General features: G+C 43.4%; 1 protein-coding gene across 3 annotated transcripts in view; it reads right to left on the bottom strand.

Annotated features, from left to right (window-relative positions):
• Positions 1–16,064, bottom strand: part of ATP10B (ATPase phospholipid transporting 10B (putative)) — a 269,423-nt gene that overhangs the window by 52,436 nt on the left and 200,923 nt on the right. The window contains exons 7-12 of one of the 3 annotated variants that reach the window (XM_044230157.1): positions 13,972–14,057; positions 11,175–11,281; positions 7,596–7,727; positions 4,137–4,264; positions 2,333–2,585; positions 991–1,229 (exon numbers count right to left, since the gene is read on the bottom strand). In XM_044230157.1, coding sequence (XP_044086092.1) covers positions 991–1,229; positions 2,333–2,585; positions 4,137–4,264; positions 7,596–7,727; positions 11,175–11,281; positions 13,972–14,057 — 945 coding nt within the window. Of the gene's footprint in view, positions 1–990; positions 1,230–2,332; positions 2,586–4,136; positions 4,265–7,595; positions 7,728–11,174; positions 11,282–13,971; positions 14,072–16,064 lie in introns of those variants that run through there. The other 2 variants (XM_044230166.1, XM_044230175.1) reach the window with 2 other exon arrangements.

The raw sequence follows: 16,064 nt of genomic DNA, 5'->3' as shown, positions 1-16,064 counted from the left end.
TAATTCATAGATACTATGACTGCAGAAATGTTAAATGTTTGTAGTTATGTGTGTCTAATGGAGAAAATAAAAATTGGAAGGAAATTCATTATGAGAATAATTTTTAAAATCTAATTTTCTAATAATGAGATAATAGCATTTTAGTCCTTTCTTAAAATGTGGACCTTGTTCAGCATAGCTGGGGCTCCTTGTGGCTTTTTCTGCAAGTGCAAAAGACTCTAGATGATGTGTCTCCTAGAAAAAGAACATGGTACAGAGGAAAGTAGAATGGGACAGGACTCAGAAAGCTCTGATTCTGGCCTTGCCTTTTTGGGAATGCGGTGTAATCTTGGGGAAGAAACTCAATTTCTTTATGTGCCAGGGATTTAGTGATAGCTATAGCATTGGATCAAATATGAAGGAAACATATACAAAAAGCTCCAGACCCAAGTCGCAAAGTCAAATCCCCCTAGGGGCCAGGCAACTAATTTAAGGGAATGGAGTGTACTGGGTAATTTTGTCATAGATGTTCTTTGCCACGATCATGATTTCTCTCCTTTAATTGTATTTTGGAAAAATATCCATCATGGACATGCTGCTGGCTCTCAGTTCAGTGATGGGGGGTAAACAGAGAAGGGGGATAGTCTGTGATAACAGAAGACCACATCCCCAGTCTAAGGAGCATCAACTCCATCATTCAAGCCAATTATTGCCACAAGGAAATGTTGGCTTCATGTGGAGAAATTTTCCAATTCCTGTTCAAGAAGAGAAGTCAGAGATCTATATGTTTATATGAAATCTCCCGATTTCTAAACACTGAACATTTAAAATGAACAAGAAGTGTATATGCCCAATAGAACATATGCGGACTGAATATAAGACCAAGGGCTGCCATTTTGAGAGCTCTTCAGGATTTGCACAGTCTTTTCTCTTTCACACCCCAGAGTCCCCTCCTATCGGTCCCCAAAAAGAGGTCACTTGCAACTTGAAGAGTAAAAAACAGGTACTTACTATGGAGCTGCTGAAGGCCACAGGAGGCTGTGAACTTTCACAGCGCCCCACAGACCTCTGTCTGGAGTGGCCCTGGATGGGTACATGGGCACTGTGGCACCTCCTCAGAGGCTGGGCGCATCCTTGGCCCCTTCGTGTTGCTGGGCCCTGAGCCCATTGGGCTGGGAAGGACAGGCACTGGTATTGGGTCCACTCTTCACTGTCTGAGTCAAGCTCCCTTGGGGTCTCCAGTCGCTTGGCTGCAAGAAAGGAGTCCTGTTACTGCACTAGTCATACCTTGGCCAAGTCACGGTCTTGGGGATACCAGACTTTGGAGGTAGAGGAAAGAACACAGGGTAAGAGCACTTTGCTGCTCTGGAACATGGGCAACTGGGCTACCTTGACTGGAGAAAGAGGGGTACAACTAAGTTGCACAGATTCAAATCCAGTCCTACTCCTTCCTAGCTATGTGACAGAGCTTTGACTAAATCTGTGCTCCTATTTCCTTCATTAGGGATTAAAAAGAAATACTTAACTCATAGGATTGTTTGGAAGACTTAATAAAATAGTGTGCCAAAGTGATTGATACACTCTAAGTACTGGTCATGGTAGTTGCTATTATTAAAAAGATATCAGAAGCTCCCATGTAAATGGTTATCACATGGCAAAGGTGATTGGGCCACCCATAATATCTCCCCCTTTCTTCTTCTCCATTCCTCCCACTCAAAAGAATGGGTGCTGCTCTTTTGAGTGTCTTCCTTTAGTTAGAAAGTATGTATAGTATGTTTGTGGTGGTGATCGTGGAGAGCTGCTGAGGCAATCAGATCAGCTTTACAGGTCACTTTCAGTCCATGTGTGATGACCATCCTGGCATTCTTCAGTTATACCTCCTAAGTCAAAGTTCTGCCTCAGTGAAATTCCAAAAGATCAGTTAATATGGAAGGCTTTTCCTGGATGTACTGAATCTGATCATGCATCCATACTGAGGCCCGTCCTGACACGTCAGGTAAAGTGACCCCCCAAATTCTTAAATCTTGGTTATATACCTGGTACATAATTGGACACATCCCCAGTTCATTTCTGGCAGATAAAAATCCTGTGTGTAATGGCAGCAAAGACTGACTGGAGGGTTTCCACACAGGAGGTCACTGATAGCCTTTGTGAGCAAGGGAAGTTCACAGGTGATAAGAACTCAACACAATTGATCTAGGAAAAGGAAGCCCACGGGGATAGAGGAAGCAATCTGCCACAGAGCCAGGAAACCTCTGTGGGGAGCCAGGAAAATGTCTTTCATTACCACTCTTTAGGATAGCAGGGTGATTCATTTAGAAAGAGTGGTGAGGGCCCTTGGGAACTCTCGTACCATTTTCTTGGTGAGAATACTCGCTGCCCATGATAGTGCAACGCCGGAAGACCATCTTGTTCTCAGTCAGTGTCCCCGTCTTGTCAGAGAAGATATACTGGATCTGGCCCAAGTCCTCAGTGATGTTGAGGGCTCGACACTGAATGGACAAATCAGTCTCTTCATCATACAGGTCAAGGTCATTGTGCAGGAAGAAGACTTGCCCGAGCTTCACCAGCTCAATGGATACATACAGGGAGACTGGGATCAGCACCTGTGAGGAGATTGAGTCCCACAGTGTCAGAGACCAGGCCAGTTCCCTGTCTCAGAACTCTCACCAGTAGGCAGCAATGGCATTTATTAGAAAGCGGAGGTCAGCTCACACGATGGACTTTCTCTGAGAAACTGAGGGTCAATGACTTCATTCCTCCCTTGTAATTCTTAGGAGCATCTGGAAAACAGGTGCCAGGGAGGTCTGGTATGGGTACGCTCTCACTATTTGCTGTTTAATGACTGAGTGGTTAGGGGGAGGGGAGCTCTAGTACCTCTGTCCAGAGTTTCCTGATGCCCCTCAGATCTCTATGCCACCAAGGGCTGTTGCTCACTCTTATATGTATTCAGACCCATTGTTGATTACTGTTCTGGATTCAATACCTAACGTCTTCTGAGTGTTTGCTGCATGTCGGATCCTGTGCTAGGTCCTGGAGATGGCAGCAAGCAAAACAAAATCCCTGACTTTGAAGACCTCACATTCCAGTAAACAAACAAAGAAATATATGTCAGGTAGTGAGAAAGAAAAGTCAAGAGGGTAGAAGGTGGTGACTGGAAGGGACTCTTTTATAGACCATGACCTTTGAGCAGAGATCTAAAGAAATGAGGGTGTGAAGCAGGAAGTTATCTGTGGGAAGAGGACTGGGGCAAAGACTGGGGTATCAGCGGACTGGGTAATTGAGAAAAAAGAGTAAGCAGGTCTTATATGAATGAGCAGGAGATGGCTAGGAGATGAGGCCGGTGGGGGAAGTCAGGGTTCAGATCATGCATGGCCTCGTTTGCTGTCATAAGGACTGTGGATTTCTCTTCGAGCAGATGTGAAACCATTAGAGGATTCTGTACAGAGGAAGAGTATGGCCCAACTCACATTTAAAAAAGATTACTCTGCTAAATGAATGAATGAACTAATGACTGAAAAAAGTTCACTTGTAAGAGGACAACAAAACACCCTCAAATACTGTAAGAAATGAATGTAAATGGAGCCTCATGAAAACAAAACTGCAATTTCCCTCATCTGGAGGGAGCCTGGAGAATTTACTCATCTTTTTATTCCTTAATGCCCCTTTCTTATAGGTGCTCTATGCTTTTGTGTTTTCTCCTCTATAGGGCCAGCTGTGTTTTTTCCCTCTCAACCTATCAGATGCTAAAACACTAACTTGTGGTTTCTTAGGGCTTGACAGGTCTCCGTAGTTCTCTGAGATATTTTATCTTCTTCTGTTTCCAGGTCATTAAGATTTCACCTGTTCTATTATATCTGGCAAAGGGGTAGGTGCACTTAGATTACTACGATAATCTTATGCTTAAATAGAACAGCCTGGTAAATATTTTCCTCCACTGTTAACTGGGGGGCAAGGTTCCTTCCACAAGGTAGGGCTGGTCTTGACATTAACCCAAATATGAATACTTTCAAAGACCCACAAGAAAGCAATGGCTGTTTTCTCATCTTAGTTCAGTCAGTTCTTTCTTGGGGATAGCACCATTTGTTCTGTATTTCACAAAGTTATGCAGGTATTGGTCACAGGTCTTGAGCCCCTGGCGAGGGAGGGCTTCCTACCTGGAGCAGGATGATCATTGTAAGGAACATGTAGAAGCCTCCAAGGGCAAGAGGAAGGAAGCTACCCTTGGCATCTGGCACATCAAAGGGAGGGTGTTCTTTGAAGGTCCCATTCCAAAGGCGGTGACCTGAGAGTAGGCAAAATCAGAGATTAAGAAGAATCCTCACTTAATTATACTAGTCTAATTAAGGGATATTATATCAGTCCCTAATTTATTCCCAGAAGTGAGTTGCTTTGAAAGAACCCATCTTTATTCTATACAGGCTAATTCTCTGTGTATGTATTCATCTAAAGTGGTCCATCTCATACCCTACACTTCCATCTCTTGAAGGCATTAAAGTCTGTCCTACTGGGAGGAGACTAGCATGCAGATTACTTATATTTTGATGAAGTCCTGTTATATAGGGATTGGACAGAGAAAAGGGAACACAAGTTCTTTTCAGTTGTGTGGTAGAAAGTTCATAGCTGGGGATCTTGACAGACCCATAAGCTAGCCCCTCTTCTTTCCTCATGCATATGCCCATCAATTCATCTACCCATCCACATTTTCACAATTTATCTATTCGTTCGTCCATCCACAGTTCACCTCTCCACACTCCATCCACCCATATCTCTGTTCACCCACTCTTCCCTGCTTTCCTCCCTTCTTCCCTCTATCCAACATCTATTAATTTAGGAAGGAATTGGTCTCAGCTCTTGTCTTTGAGGAGGTCTAATAATTCAGAGACCAGATGTAAAGGGACAAATCCCACAGAGTGTTAAGAAGTACTATGCAGAGTGTGGAATGTTATGAGAACTCATAGTAACATATTCAAATGCAGACTGAACCCCATTTCCTTGTCCACAAAAGGGGGCAACCACATTCATCACTTGAGGATTAAAAGGAGGAAGTGCTGCAGAGTTTTCTGAATCTCAGTTTTCTCTTCCATCAATTAGTAATAATACCTCTTCTGTAGGGTTACTGTGAAAATAGAATGACCAAATAAATGTATAATGCTCTCAGCCCTAGGGTAGGAACTATAGGGAATAAAGATCCCAGAGGATACTGCCCTGTCCCTTGTGCTTTTTTTCCCAGGAGGTTGGGCCCAATGCCATAATATACTGCAGAAGAAAGGAGACTTACAGCCATGAGGTTATTTTAAGGTAATATTATAGAATGAATAACTCTGGCCCTCAAGGGAGCCAGGGAAGTCTATATGGAGGAGGAACCCTTGGGGAGTCCTGGAGACCAGGAGGGTATCAGTGATCAGAAAGGCCTGGGGAGGACATTTGGGCAAAGAAAAAAGAAACATCATCTTTGCACAGTCCAGGCAAGCATGTGATAGAGAACTCTTGAATGACACACACTTGAGAGCTTTTACAGCAGGGGCTGGACTTTAATTAGGCACCACCAGAGGCCTGTCACTGTGTATGAGTAGTGATTCTCAGACAGCATACAATTCTGCCCCTCCCTGTTACTTTCTCAATTTATTTATTATTTTGGGCAATCTGCCAAGCAGATTCTGGTTTGCCTATACCTTATCTCCCTGTGTGACCTTTTAATCATTAACTTCCTTTCTCTGGAGACACAGTGAGATGATCTCGAACGTCCTTTCCAGCTCTGACATCCCCTGAAAAATCTGTTCTGAAGCAGAGGCAACAGTTCTTGTAGTGTCTCTGAGGGCATGGGGGTGGCCTCACCTGGATGGTGTTGTCCCCCACCTTGCTGGCCCTCTGGGTGTTCCCTCACCTGGAGTGCCATTGGACATATCTGGGAAGCATAGTTAAAAACCTGGCTACTCACAAGACTAAATCCCATCGTCCTCACTCTGGTGGCACACAAAATCTCCCTGGGCCCTAGGAGGTCTTATCTTTTCAAACACAATCTTCCAAGAACAGTGATGAGCACAATTTCTGACCAAGGCAAATAAAGAGCACACACCATTGCTGCCCACTGGTATGGGGTCAGCAGGGGGTTCTGGACTTAGCACATGAATTTCTCCTCTTGATCATCCCTGGTTCTTTTTTGGGGTCTCCTTTAGGATCCTGAGGACCATCCTTAGAGAGAGTGGATAAGAGCAAATATCCCTTTTTGCTTATACTCTGAGAATCAACTTAAAGGGCTCAGATTATTCATGTCTGTACCTCCCGCAGCTTTCCACACTCCGCAGTTACAGAATGTGGCCACAGCCTGGTTCTAATTAGGTCTCCATGCTTGGCTTTACTCTTGCCACACCAAATGCCCCTTTGCATAAAATGATTCTCCTTCCTACTTCTGTGCTTTACTTGTGCTGTGCCCGAGGCTAAGAGTGACTTCTTTCTTTTCACAGCTGCCTGCCCATCCTGCCTCTGCCACCTACCTCCTTTGGTAATGACGACTGCATTCAGGGATCAGCTCCATCCATCTCCTCAAGGAAGACTTCCTCCCCTGATGCTCTCATATTACCAATAGTAGAGTGAATAATGGCTGCCTCTAATGTCCATGTCCTAATTCCCTGGCCCCTCAATATGCTCTCTGACTTATGTGGCAAAAGGAGCTTTGAGAATGTGATTTAAGTTAAGGGTCTTGAGATGGGGAAGAGTATCATTGATTATCCTGGTGAGCCCAATGATGTAGTTATAAATGTCCTTATAAAGAAGAGGCATAAGGAGATGCTATTACAGAAAAAGGCAAAGGGAGATACTACTACAGAAAAAGAAAAAGGAGGCATAGGGAAATACTACTATAGAAAAAGAAGAAGGAAGTATGAGGGGAGATTGGAGTAATGCACTTTGAGGAAAGAGGAAGGAGTCACTAGAAGCTCAGAAAGACAAGGAATAGAGTCTCCCCTCAAAGCCTCCAGAAGAAATGAGCCCTACTGACCCTTGAACTAACCCAGTGAAATTAATTTTGGACATTTCACCTCTAGCTTTGTAACACAATAAATGAGTATTGTTTTAAACTGCTAAATTTGTGTTGTCTTTTTATAGCAACAATGGAAAACTAAGACAGTGCTTGCATGCAGTCTTTACTGTGTAGGACAGATTTTACCAATTCTGTTCATGTGTTGGACTCCCTCCTGCTAAACTGTGAGCTCAATAAGGACCAGTCCTCAGACTTTTTATTTTCTTATGCTAAGAGAGTGCCTGGTTTCAGTATTTCTTGGAGAAATAAATGATAGATGGTATTCCTAATATTTAGAGCGCATAATACTTTCAGCAGATTTTCATAAGTATTTTTAAGTATTTTTAAAAAAGTAATCTCCACCCCCAGCGTGGGACTAGAACTCAGGATCCTGAGCTCAAGAGTTGCACGCTCTACCAACTGAGGCAGCCAGTTGACCCCATAAGCATTTTTATTTGACTGATCTTACAGAGTGGGACTTATTTTCATTAACTCTGTTTTATAGATGAGGAAGTTGGGATTCAGAGAGCTGAAACAATTTGCCCAAAGAAACAGAAGTTTACTGTTGTCTTGTTCTTTCCAGAACATTCCATACCTACAGCTCCAATGAGGCACATGAGGAAGAGGAGCCCAATGCAGAAGAAGATGTCTATGTTCATACGCCTCTCAATCTTGCTGCGTTTGTACCGTGGGCCACTGTTGTTCAGCATGGCTTTTGTCTCATGGCCTTTGAGAGAAAATGAGGTAATAAGTCTTTAGCATCTGTTTTCCTCTGGCCTGGATCATATCCTTAGCTCTTCTCACGGAAGCTTACAATAGAAGAGAGGCTTCTTCCTCTAACCTAAATCTTTCCTGCCTCAGGGAGATGGCTGAGAACAGCTGTAGAGGCTTCACACAATTTGTCACCATATGTTTACTGAGAATCCACACCAGACACTGTGGTGCACACTGATAGAGCTCCTAAGCACAGGTTGTACACTGCACAACTCAAGAAACACCCCTCATTTTGTAGTTGTTTTAGATTTGTAGGTTTACCATGATAAACTTCTGCAAATGACAGTAAGCTGACTGGAGGAAAGATTTTTTTTTTCTAATTTGCACAAAGTCACTGTTATGGGCTAATTGTAGGATACAAGGATGAGGCAGATGACTCACATTTTGGTGAAAATATTTAAGAAAACAAATAAATAATTACAGTTAGTAAGAACTCCCATGAAATACACAATGAGCTAAAAAGTAAGAGATGGTGTTAGAGAACATGGTCAGGGATGGCTTCTCAGAGGAGATGACATATAAGGGACATTTGAAGGGAGAGAAAAGAGTTGGGCAAACATGGTTTTGGCCTTGGGAAACAGTGCATACCAAGGCCGTGTGGCAGGACAGTGCCTTAGGCCAGTAGTTTTCATTCTTGCTTCTTTGCCCAAGATGTTGGTGTTGCTTGTGTACGGGTGGTAGGGGCCAAAGGCCTCTACCCCAGCATTAACCTTGAGCCACTCTACACCTATCTCGGAATTCTGCATAAAACTTTGTTCAAAGAGAGGACAACAAAATTTGAAAACTATCAGTCTCATCCAGTCACCCTTGACCCAGTTGGAGACTGGGGATCAGAGAGTAGAACAGACCTGCCTCACAGGAAAGAGCCGTAACGTCAGAGCCATGCTGAGAACCCAGGATTCTGATTCCTACTCTTTCTCCTACCAATTGTGCTACCCAGACCACACAGCTAAGAGCTGAGAGCCAAGTTGAGATTTTGTCTTCATACAGAGCTTGTCCTTTGGGGCTGTTAAACTTAAACACCATGTTATAGTCCTTGGCAAATTAAAAAAAAAAAACAAAAAAACCAACACATATTTGCTGTGCAAAATTAAAGAAAACCAATATATCCGCTCCAGCAGTGAATGGCTTTACTGCTCTTTAGCTGGTTGCCTTGTGGATTTAAAGTGGCAACAAAACAGTAGGAGTGAGCGAACTCTGGGCTTATTAATCAGACTCAAGTTGCTGTAGTTTTAAAGGGGGTTTCCACAGCACTGAGCACAGGCTGACTGTGCTAATGGTACTGTGGCCTTCCCACCTCACATCAGGGTCCTAAGACCACCCTCTTTACCCACCTGCTTCCCACCTTCTGAGAGTCCACTATTCTTTTGGTAAACAGGCTCCCAGGGAAGGCAGTATGGTGCAATGGTTGGAAGGTGGTCTCTAGAATCAGAGCTTATCTCCGTAGAGACTTGACATTGGGTTATAAGGAATTAATCTCAGGAGACAAATCATCTTGGGTGAATTAATCCCTTTGTACCTCAATTTCTCATTTGCAGAATGAGAGACAATAGTTGTATATGTGTGTTTGGGCAGGAGAGTGAATTGATATACACAAAGTATCTGAATTACTTCCTTATACACAGTGGGAGCTCAATATATATTTTTTGTGAGGAGCACACACCTATGTTGGATCTCTTCCTTCTGAAGGCTCCCTTTGGCCTTTTTGAGCCTTTTACTCTGAGGTGCTCCTATTTTGTTCATCCATATTGTCAGAGGAGAGACTATGACTCTAGACCAGTTGTTCCCAACCAGCGATGATTTTATTCCCCAGGGGACATCTGGCAATGTATTGAGAAATTTTAGCTTGTCACATCTTAATGCCATCTCTAGGCTAGGGATGCTGCTAAACATTTTATAGAACACCTCCCAACCACAAAGAACAATCTAGAACAAAATGTCAATAGTGCCAAGGTTGAGAACCTCTTACTCTAGATCATTATATTGAAAAACTTAGTATCATTTTTGCTCACACTTTTTGAGAGCCTAATATGTGCCAGGCACTGTGTTAAGCCCCCTTCATAGACAATCTCATTTGAGCCTTATAACCCTACAAGGTGAGAACTAGTAGTATCCCTGTGTTGAAAGCTTAACCAACACAATCAGGAACATGGCAGCCAGCCAGTAGATTTCACCCCCAAGCAGCCTGACTCCTTAGTCATGATTCACTCTCTCCCAAATCTTCCCCTCATTTACCATGTTCATCACACACTCACAGTTTTGCTTCTGATCAGGCAGAGAAGCAAACTCTAAGCCCTTGTGGGATTTTTTGGTGGAGTGGGGATTGCTTCAGCATTTATCTTTCATAGGTCTACCAGATGGCATTGAACTTCATTGCCAAAGACCCTTGAAAAGATTAACCTGAACTGTCAAACAATCCCCCTCCACCAAGTTAGGGAAAGCTAGCTAGACTGGGACATCACTTGTTTAAAAGCCTGTTTTTCTTTGACAGTTCCAAAAAGTGAATCTTCAGGTAGATTGATGTTTAAATGCTTTGCCCTATCCATCAAGAGTAGTGTTCTATGAATTCCAAAACAAATAAAACCAAAGAAAATACCAAACAAGCAAAATATTTCAAGATGTCCTAGTGAGTAGGAAAACCAGGAAAACATAATTTGGGGTCTTCCAGCAAAGGTAGACACTCCAGGAAGACCGAGTTTTCTCTGCAGAGGAAGAGTCTGAAGTTGTTGGTGTAAGAGCTGAAATTTATTGAGCACCAACTGAGTGCTGGGGCACTAGCTAAGTGCTGGGTATACAGTAGTCCCAAGATGGCCCTCTCAGACTTCGGGTTCATTGTGAGAAGAGCTGCCAGGTTTTTTAAATTTCCATTGGAAAGCAAGATCAAAGTGGAAAGGAGAAGCTAGAGCACCACGAAATGAATAAATAATACACACAGAACTTCAGAAGGAACAACTAAAACACACTGAGTGCTCACTGTGTTAGATGTAATTTGTTTCGTATATTGACCCTCACGAATACTCTGTGAGGCTGAACCAAATGTTCTTCCCATTTGCTTAGATGAGGAAACGGAGGCACAGTTTTCACACAAAGGTGGAGTTGTTAAGTTTGGTGAGATTATTATTGCTCAGGCTCAAGAAAGCACTCTTCATCCTGCCTTTGGGTCACAAGACCATGAGAGGTCAATGAGCACGAATCCCTCTTCCTGTTCAGATGAGTGATGTTAGTCTGGCATCTCCTGTGAACCAAATAACCTGCTGTGATTCTAGTCTCACTTTGCTTAGCTGAGAAAGGGGAAGTTGCTTGTACCCCTCAGAACTGTTGTGGCTTCCCACTGGCTGCAGGCGGATTTGGAGGAGCTGGAGGAGGGAGGACAAGGGGAAGGACAACATAAGTCAATGACCTGCATAGATGACGATGCCAATAGCCACTTCCGTGTTTCTGATGGTACAGCCTCGAAGCAGAAGACTCTCGCTGCCAAAGCCTGTCCTTGTCTGGTCAGGATGCTCCCTGGGGATGAAGAAATACCGGGAGTGGTTTGGTGGCCTCGTCATGCTATCACTGGTTAGTGTCACAGAATTAGAAGTGGTGAGTGAACACGATCCCTCTCCTCCCTTTTTTCAGAAGAGCAAAGGGTATTATTAACTTGTCATCTGGTTTCCAAGTTCAAGTACAGCCTTCATTGCTCCTGGGAGGCCTGGTGGACCATTAAAAGGGAATTATCCATCCTTATGGAAATCATCATCTACCCACCTCAAAGTCAGGGTTCTGCTGAAAAAGCATTGGCTTCAGTTTTCTCACTCAGAATGGTTTAGTGTGGATAGGATATCCTAAAGACCACACAGTGTTTCCTCAAGCAGCCTTCCCATACTCTGTCTCGCCTGGCTACTGGGACCAGACCACGGGGTCTGACTGCAAGTCTGCCAAAGCCACCAGACAGTGCTGCCCCCCCTCCCATCTGTCCCCAGTGAGTTGGCAAGGGTCCTCTTATATGGAGCTACATCTCTCACTTGCCTCTCTCCCTCCTCTTGCTCCGTCTCTTGTGAAATAAACAGACCTCACAGGAGGGGGACAGTAACCCTCTGTACCACATGGGGGAGGCAGCTCCTGAAAGCCGAGAGGTTTTTCCTTGCTCTAGTCTCAGGGGCATTGCAGTTTTCCACCTCACACCAGAAATTTCTAAATTACCTGGGGTCTGACCTTTATCAACCCTGATGCCCTTCCTTTGGGATCATTTAAATTTAAATATAACTTCCCCAAAGCATTAGGGAGAACAAAAAGAATAATCATCTGAGCCCTTAGGGCCTTTCTCTTTTTAGTGCTTCAATACTTCATTTTTCTAGTTCTGGTTATAATTGTTTTCCATTTACTAACTCGATTAATCATCACGACAACCTTGGAAGATAGGTTATGTTACCATACCCACTTTGTAAAAAGGGAAACTGAGGCAAGTTCGTAGAGCTAGTAAATGGCAGAATGGAGATTCAAGTCCACAAAGTCTGGCTCCAAGATGCTATCCTGCCACTCATAATTTTATAATAATAAATACTCATAACTCATAACTCATAATAATTTAATACCAATTATTCCTTACTGTGGTTATAAACCAAGTTTGTTTATATCATTTTATTTGATTCTTCATACTTCTGGGAAGTTAGAAGGGTGATTATCCTTCTCGTGAAGAAGATGAAGCCCAGAGAGGGCGAGAGATTTTTTGAAGGCCGCACACCTGATACGTGGGACATCTTAGGACTCAGGGACCCAGGCCACAGATAGCAGCTGTCATGCTGTTTTCACAAACTAGGATTCCCAGAGTAGTGCCCCATTAACTTGCACTGAATCAGAGTCCTTTCCATTTGCAATTCTTTTGACTCTAACATGAGAATGTCTGACAGCTGACTTGGGATGAACTAAATCCACACACCTTGGGCAGGAGGGATGGCCTCTTTGCTGGGGCAGGTGGCAAGTTCACCTGAACAGATGCAGGCAACGAATCCTCCTCTTTGCCAGGAGCTCTGGCCCTTCTCTGCCTGTCTCCATCTGTGCTGTCTGTGCATTTTAAAATAATTTGTGTTTAAAAGCCGCTGTTCATCTTGTATTGTTCTTATCCTTTCGCCTCACTCATTGTTCCTCTTGACCACACAGGCCTGAGAAAATGTGGGCAGAGAGAAAGCATAGACATCTGCCTTCCAAGAAGCCTCACTCCAGATCTGATTGGTCAAGAAGTTGCCTTACCAAGCTGAGCCTCATTCTGCACAACAATGCAAAACATACTGGGGCTCAAGTGGAAAGACAGGGATTCAAGACCTGGCATTGTCTGGTACCTGATGTGCGCCTTTGGGTGTATCTGGAAAGTCTTAGATTATCCCTATCTGGAAAAGGAGGATCATAATCATCACTTCCCTGGGTGGTTGGACAGAGTGAAAGAGATGATGTTCCTTGTAAATACTCTAGAAACTGAGAAAACACTGTGTGAGGGCTCATATTCTCATCGTTTCCATTGCTCTTTTGTGGTCTATCTTTGCATTAAGACCAGTAGTCTGATATGGGTGCAGAATGACCATCAAATTCTCAGGCCAAACTAAACTTGAGGCCCAAGAATAATACTGATGACAAGAACGCAGCCACCATCAGCCCTTCACTCTGTGCAAGTTGCTGTGCTGTGGGTTCTGTGTGAGATAAACCACTTAATTCATAGAAAACACAAGTCCCATGATGTAGACCTTGTAATCTGTATTTTACAGATAAGACAACTAAGGCCCAGAGACGTTAATGAATTTACTCAAAGCCACACAGCTTGTAAGTGAGTAAAACCTGATTTCAAACTCAGGTCTGTCAAACTCAGAAGTCCCTGTTCTTACCTGCAATGCAATGCAAGCTCTGTGAGAACACGGACCTCAATGAAATCTTGCCTTTCCTGAATCAGAGTGCGGTCATGATTTTGATGTTATTTCATCACCAGAGGTTAAAAAAAAAAGTTAGTAAATTTAACCCAGCAAAATAATTAAATGCCACTCTGGCAAAAAAAGAAAAAAAAAAAAAAGAAAAAGTTTCCCAACATTGTTAGTTTTCTTTAGCGTTTCTTTATGGTAAAAAGAAAGACACACATCCTCAATCTCTTCAGCCATTTCAAGAAAGGATGTGGTGTTCTAGCTGTAGGGGAAATAGTTACCAGCAGCACAGGGACATTAGAGACTTACATATAACCCTTAAATTTGTTGAGGTGGTTGTTGGGCTTCTCACACACGATGGTGTTGCAGAAATGTTCGGGTTCAAACTGTACATCCTGTGAGGGAGAGAACAGCAGGAGGGCATTAAATCAGAGGGATCTAGTTTTACTAGGAGAGCTAAGCACTGTTAAAACCATCACAGCTAAGGCAATCCCTGCTTTGTCGCATCAGGATAGTAGTCGAATGTTAGAAGAAAACTGAAATCCTCAGGGAGAAGGAGGAAGCAGATGCACTGAGAATGCTGGCAAGTTGGAAGCACGGCAGAGGGAGGTCCCTGCCCATCCCACAATTCTCTGGCAGGCTTGGGTTTGAGTTTCCAGACCAGCGCCATCCAGCAGAACCTGCAGCAATGACGGAAGTGTTCTGAGTGTGTGTGTCCAATATGGAAGCCCCTCATCCCACAGGGCTATTGAAATGTGGACATATGACCGAGAAACTGATTTTTATATTTTATTTCACTTTAATTAAATGGCTACCTGTGGCAAGTGGCGACCACATTGGGCAGCACAGACACAATCAAAGAGAGATTATAAATTGCATCACCTAGACGTAACCAGAATTCATATTCTTGAGTATATAATTACTTGTAGCATTTGAAAAAATACAATTTTAAAAATATACCAACGCATACATCTATGTATGGGTATACATACATTTGTACATTTCAAAAAAAATGATGGTGTTCATGTAAATTGGAAATTTTCACAGCTTAAATTTTTTACACAACTTTACTAACACCTGCATAGAAACCTGTTGTGTGAATGCCACCACATTCATTTCACCATTTCACTATGGCACATTTATATTGTGTCAATTTGTTTTTCTATTATGAACATGCTGTAGAAATTGTAGCTAATAAAACACAATAAACAGCATTTACTGTATTCGTTTCTGCCAGCTGTTATGATGAGAACTTTGCATATATTATTTTTAAACTTATGATTATTCTGTGAAGTAGAAATACCAATTATCTCCTCTTTAGGACGGGAAAAACCATGGTTCAGAAGGGTAGACAGGCTGCCCATGGCTGTCCCAGGACCGGGATTTGAATCCAAGTCTGACAGGAGGACCCCTGTCCTTTACTTGCACAGCACTGTCCCCCAGTGAACATTCTCATAGCAAAGTACTTCAGACACATGCTTGCCTTTTTCTCCATGATTTCTCTTTTATTAGGTTATCTAGGTATATAAAATTTTACAATCTGGTGGGGGAGGGGAGATCTTGATTTCTACCCGCATGGGCTAATTCTCCTTTTAACCTCTTGAGCCTCCGTCTCCCATCTGTGGAATGGGGCTAACTCCACATTCCCTGTCTGTCTCATTTGTGCCCCAGCAGACAGAATCCACATGGAGAGTTTTAGCAGGTGTAACATGCCACGCAGTAGAAGGAAGGAATGCTAAAGGTGGGGTGAGAAATGGTTTCTTGGGTAGAGCTTTTAGCATGGGGACTGAATTTATTGCTGAAAGTTTCAAGGTACAGCTGTTCAAAGGGGCAAATTGATTAGAAGAAATGACAGCATTTTCTGGCTTCGTATAAATATACTGTCCATTGGATCTGTGGGGGCGCCAACATAAATAAACTCTCCACTCACTTGAAATAAATTACCCATCCAGGAGTTTCTAAAAATATGGCCCTTTTCTCTCCAGGTATCGATTCTTTCAGGGACAAACACTTGCCGAGTCCTGAGATGATGACAAATCACGCTGTAATTTGTCAGCTGCTTTCATGCCCCTGATTAAGCCGTGAGCTTCACTCCGATCCATATCATTCGGCTCATTGCTGGCTTTCTAAATCCAAACTCATTTCAGGTATGAGTGGCAGTGGGTCTCAGAGCTAATGATCCTACTGCAGTGAGTCCTGGGTGTCTGCTGAATCTTACCTACCCGGCAGATGCCAGCAATGTGAGGTTGGCCTTCCTTGTCCCTGTGCTGGGGCTTCCCAGGGACCTTCTTCCTCAAGTGTCCCTTGTTCTAGTTTTCTTCGGGGCACTGGCCTTGGGTCCTCTGTCCATCTCCCTCTTTTTCTGAGGAGGTGACCCTTTCTAGCTACCTGTCCCCTGGGCT

Source organism: Neovison vison, chromosome 1, assembly GCF_020171115.1.
Source record: "Neovison vison isolate M4711 chromosome 1, ASM_NN_V1, whole genome shotgun sequence".
Taxonomy (NCBI): domain Eukaryota; kingdom Metazoa; phylum Chordata; class Mammalia; order Carnivora; family Mustelidae; genus Neogale; species Neogale vison.
The sequence above is the reverse complement of the archived record's forward strand: the minus strand, read 5'-3'. Positions and strand labels throughout refer to the sequence as shown.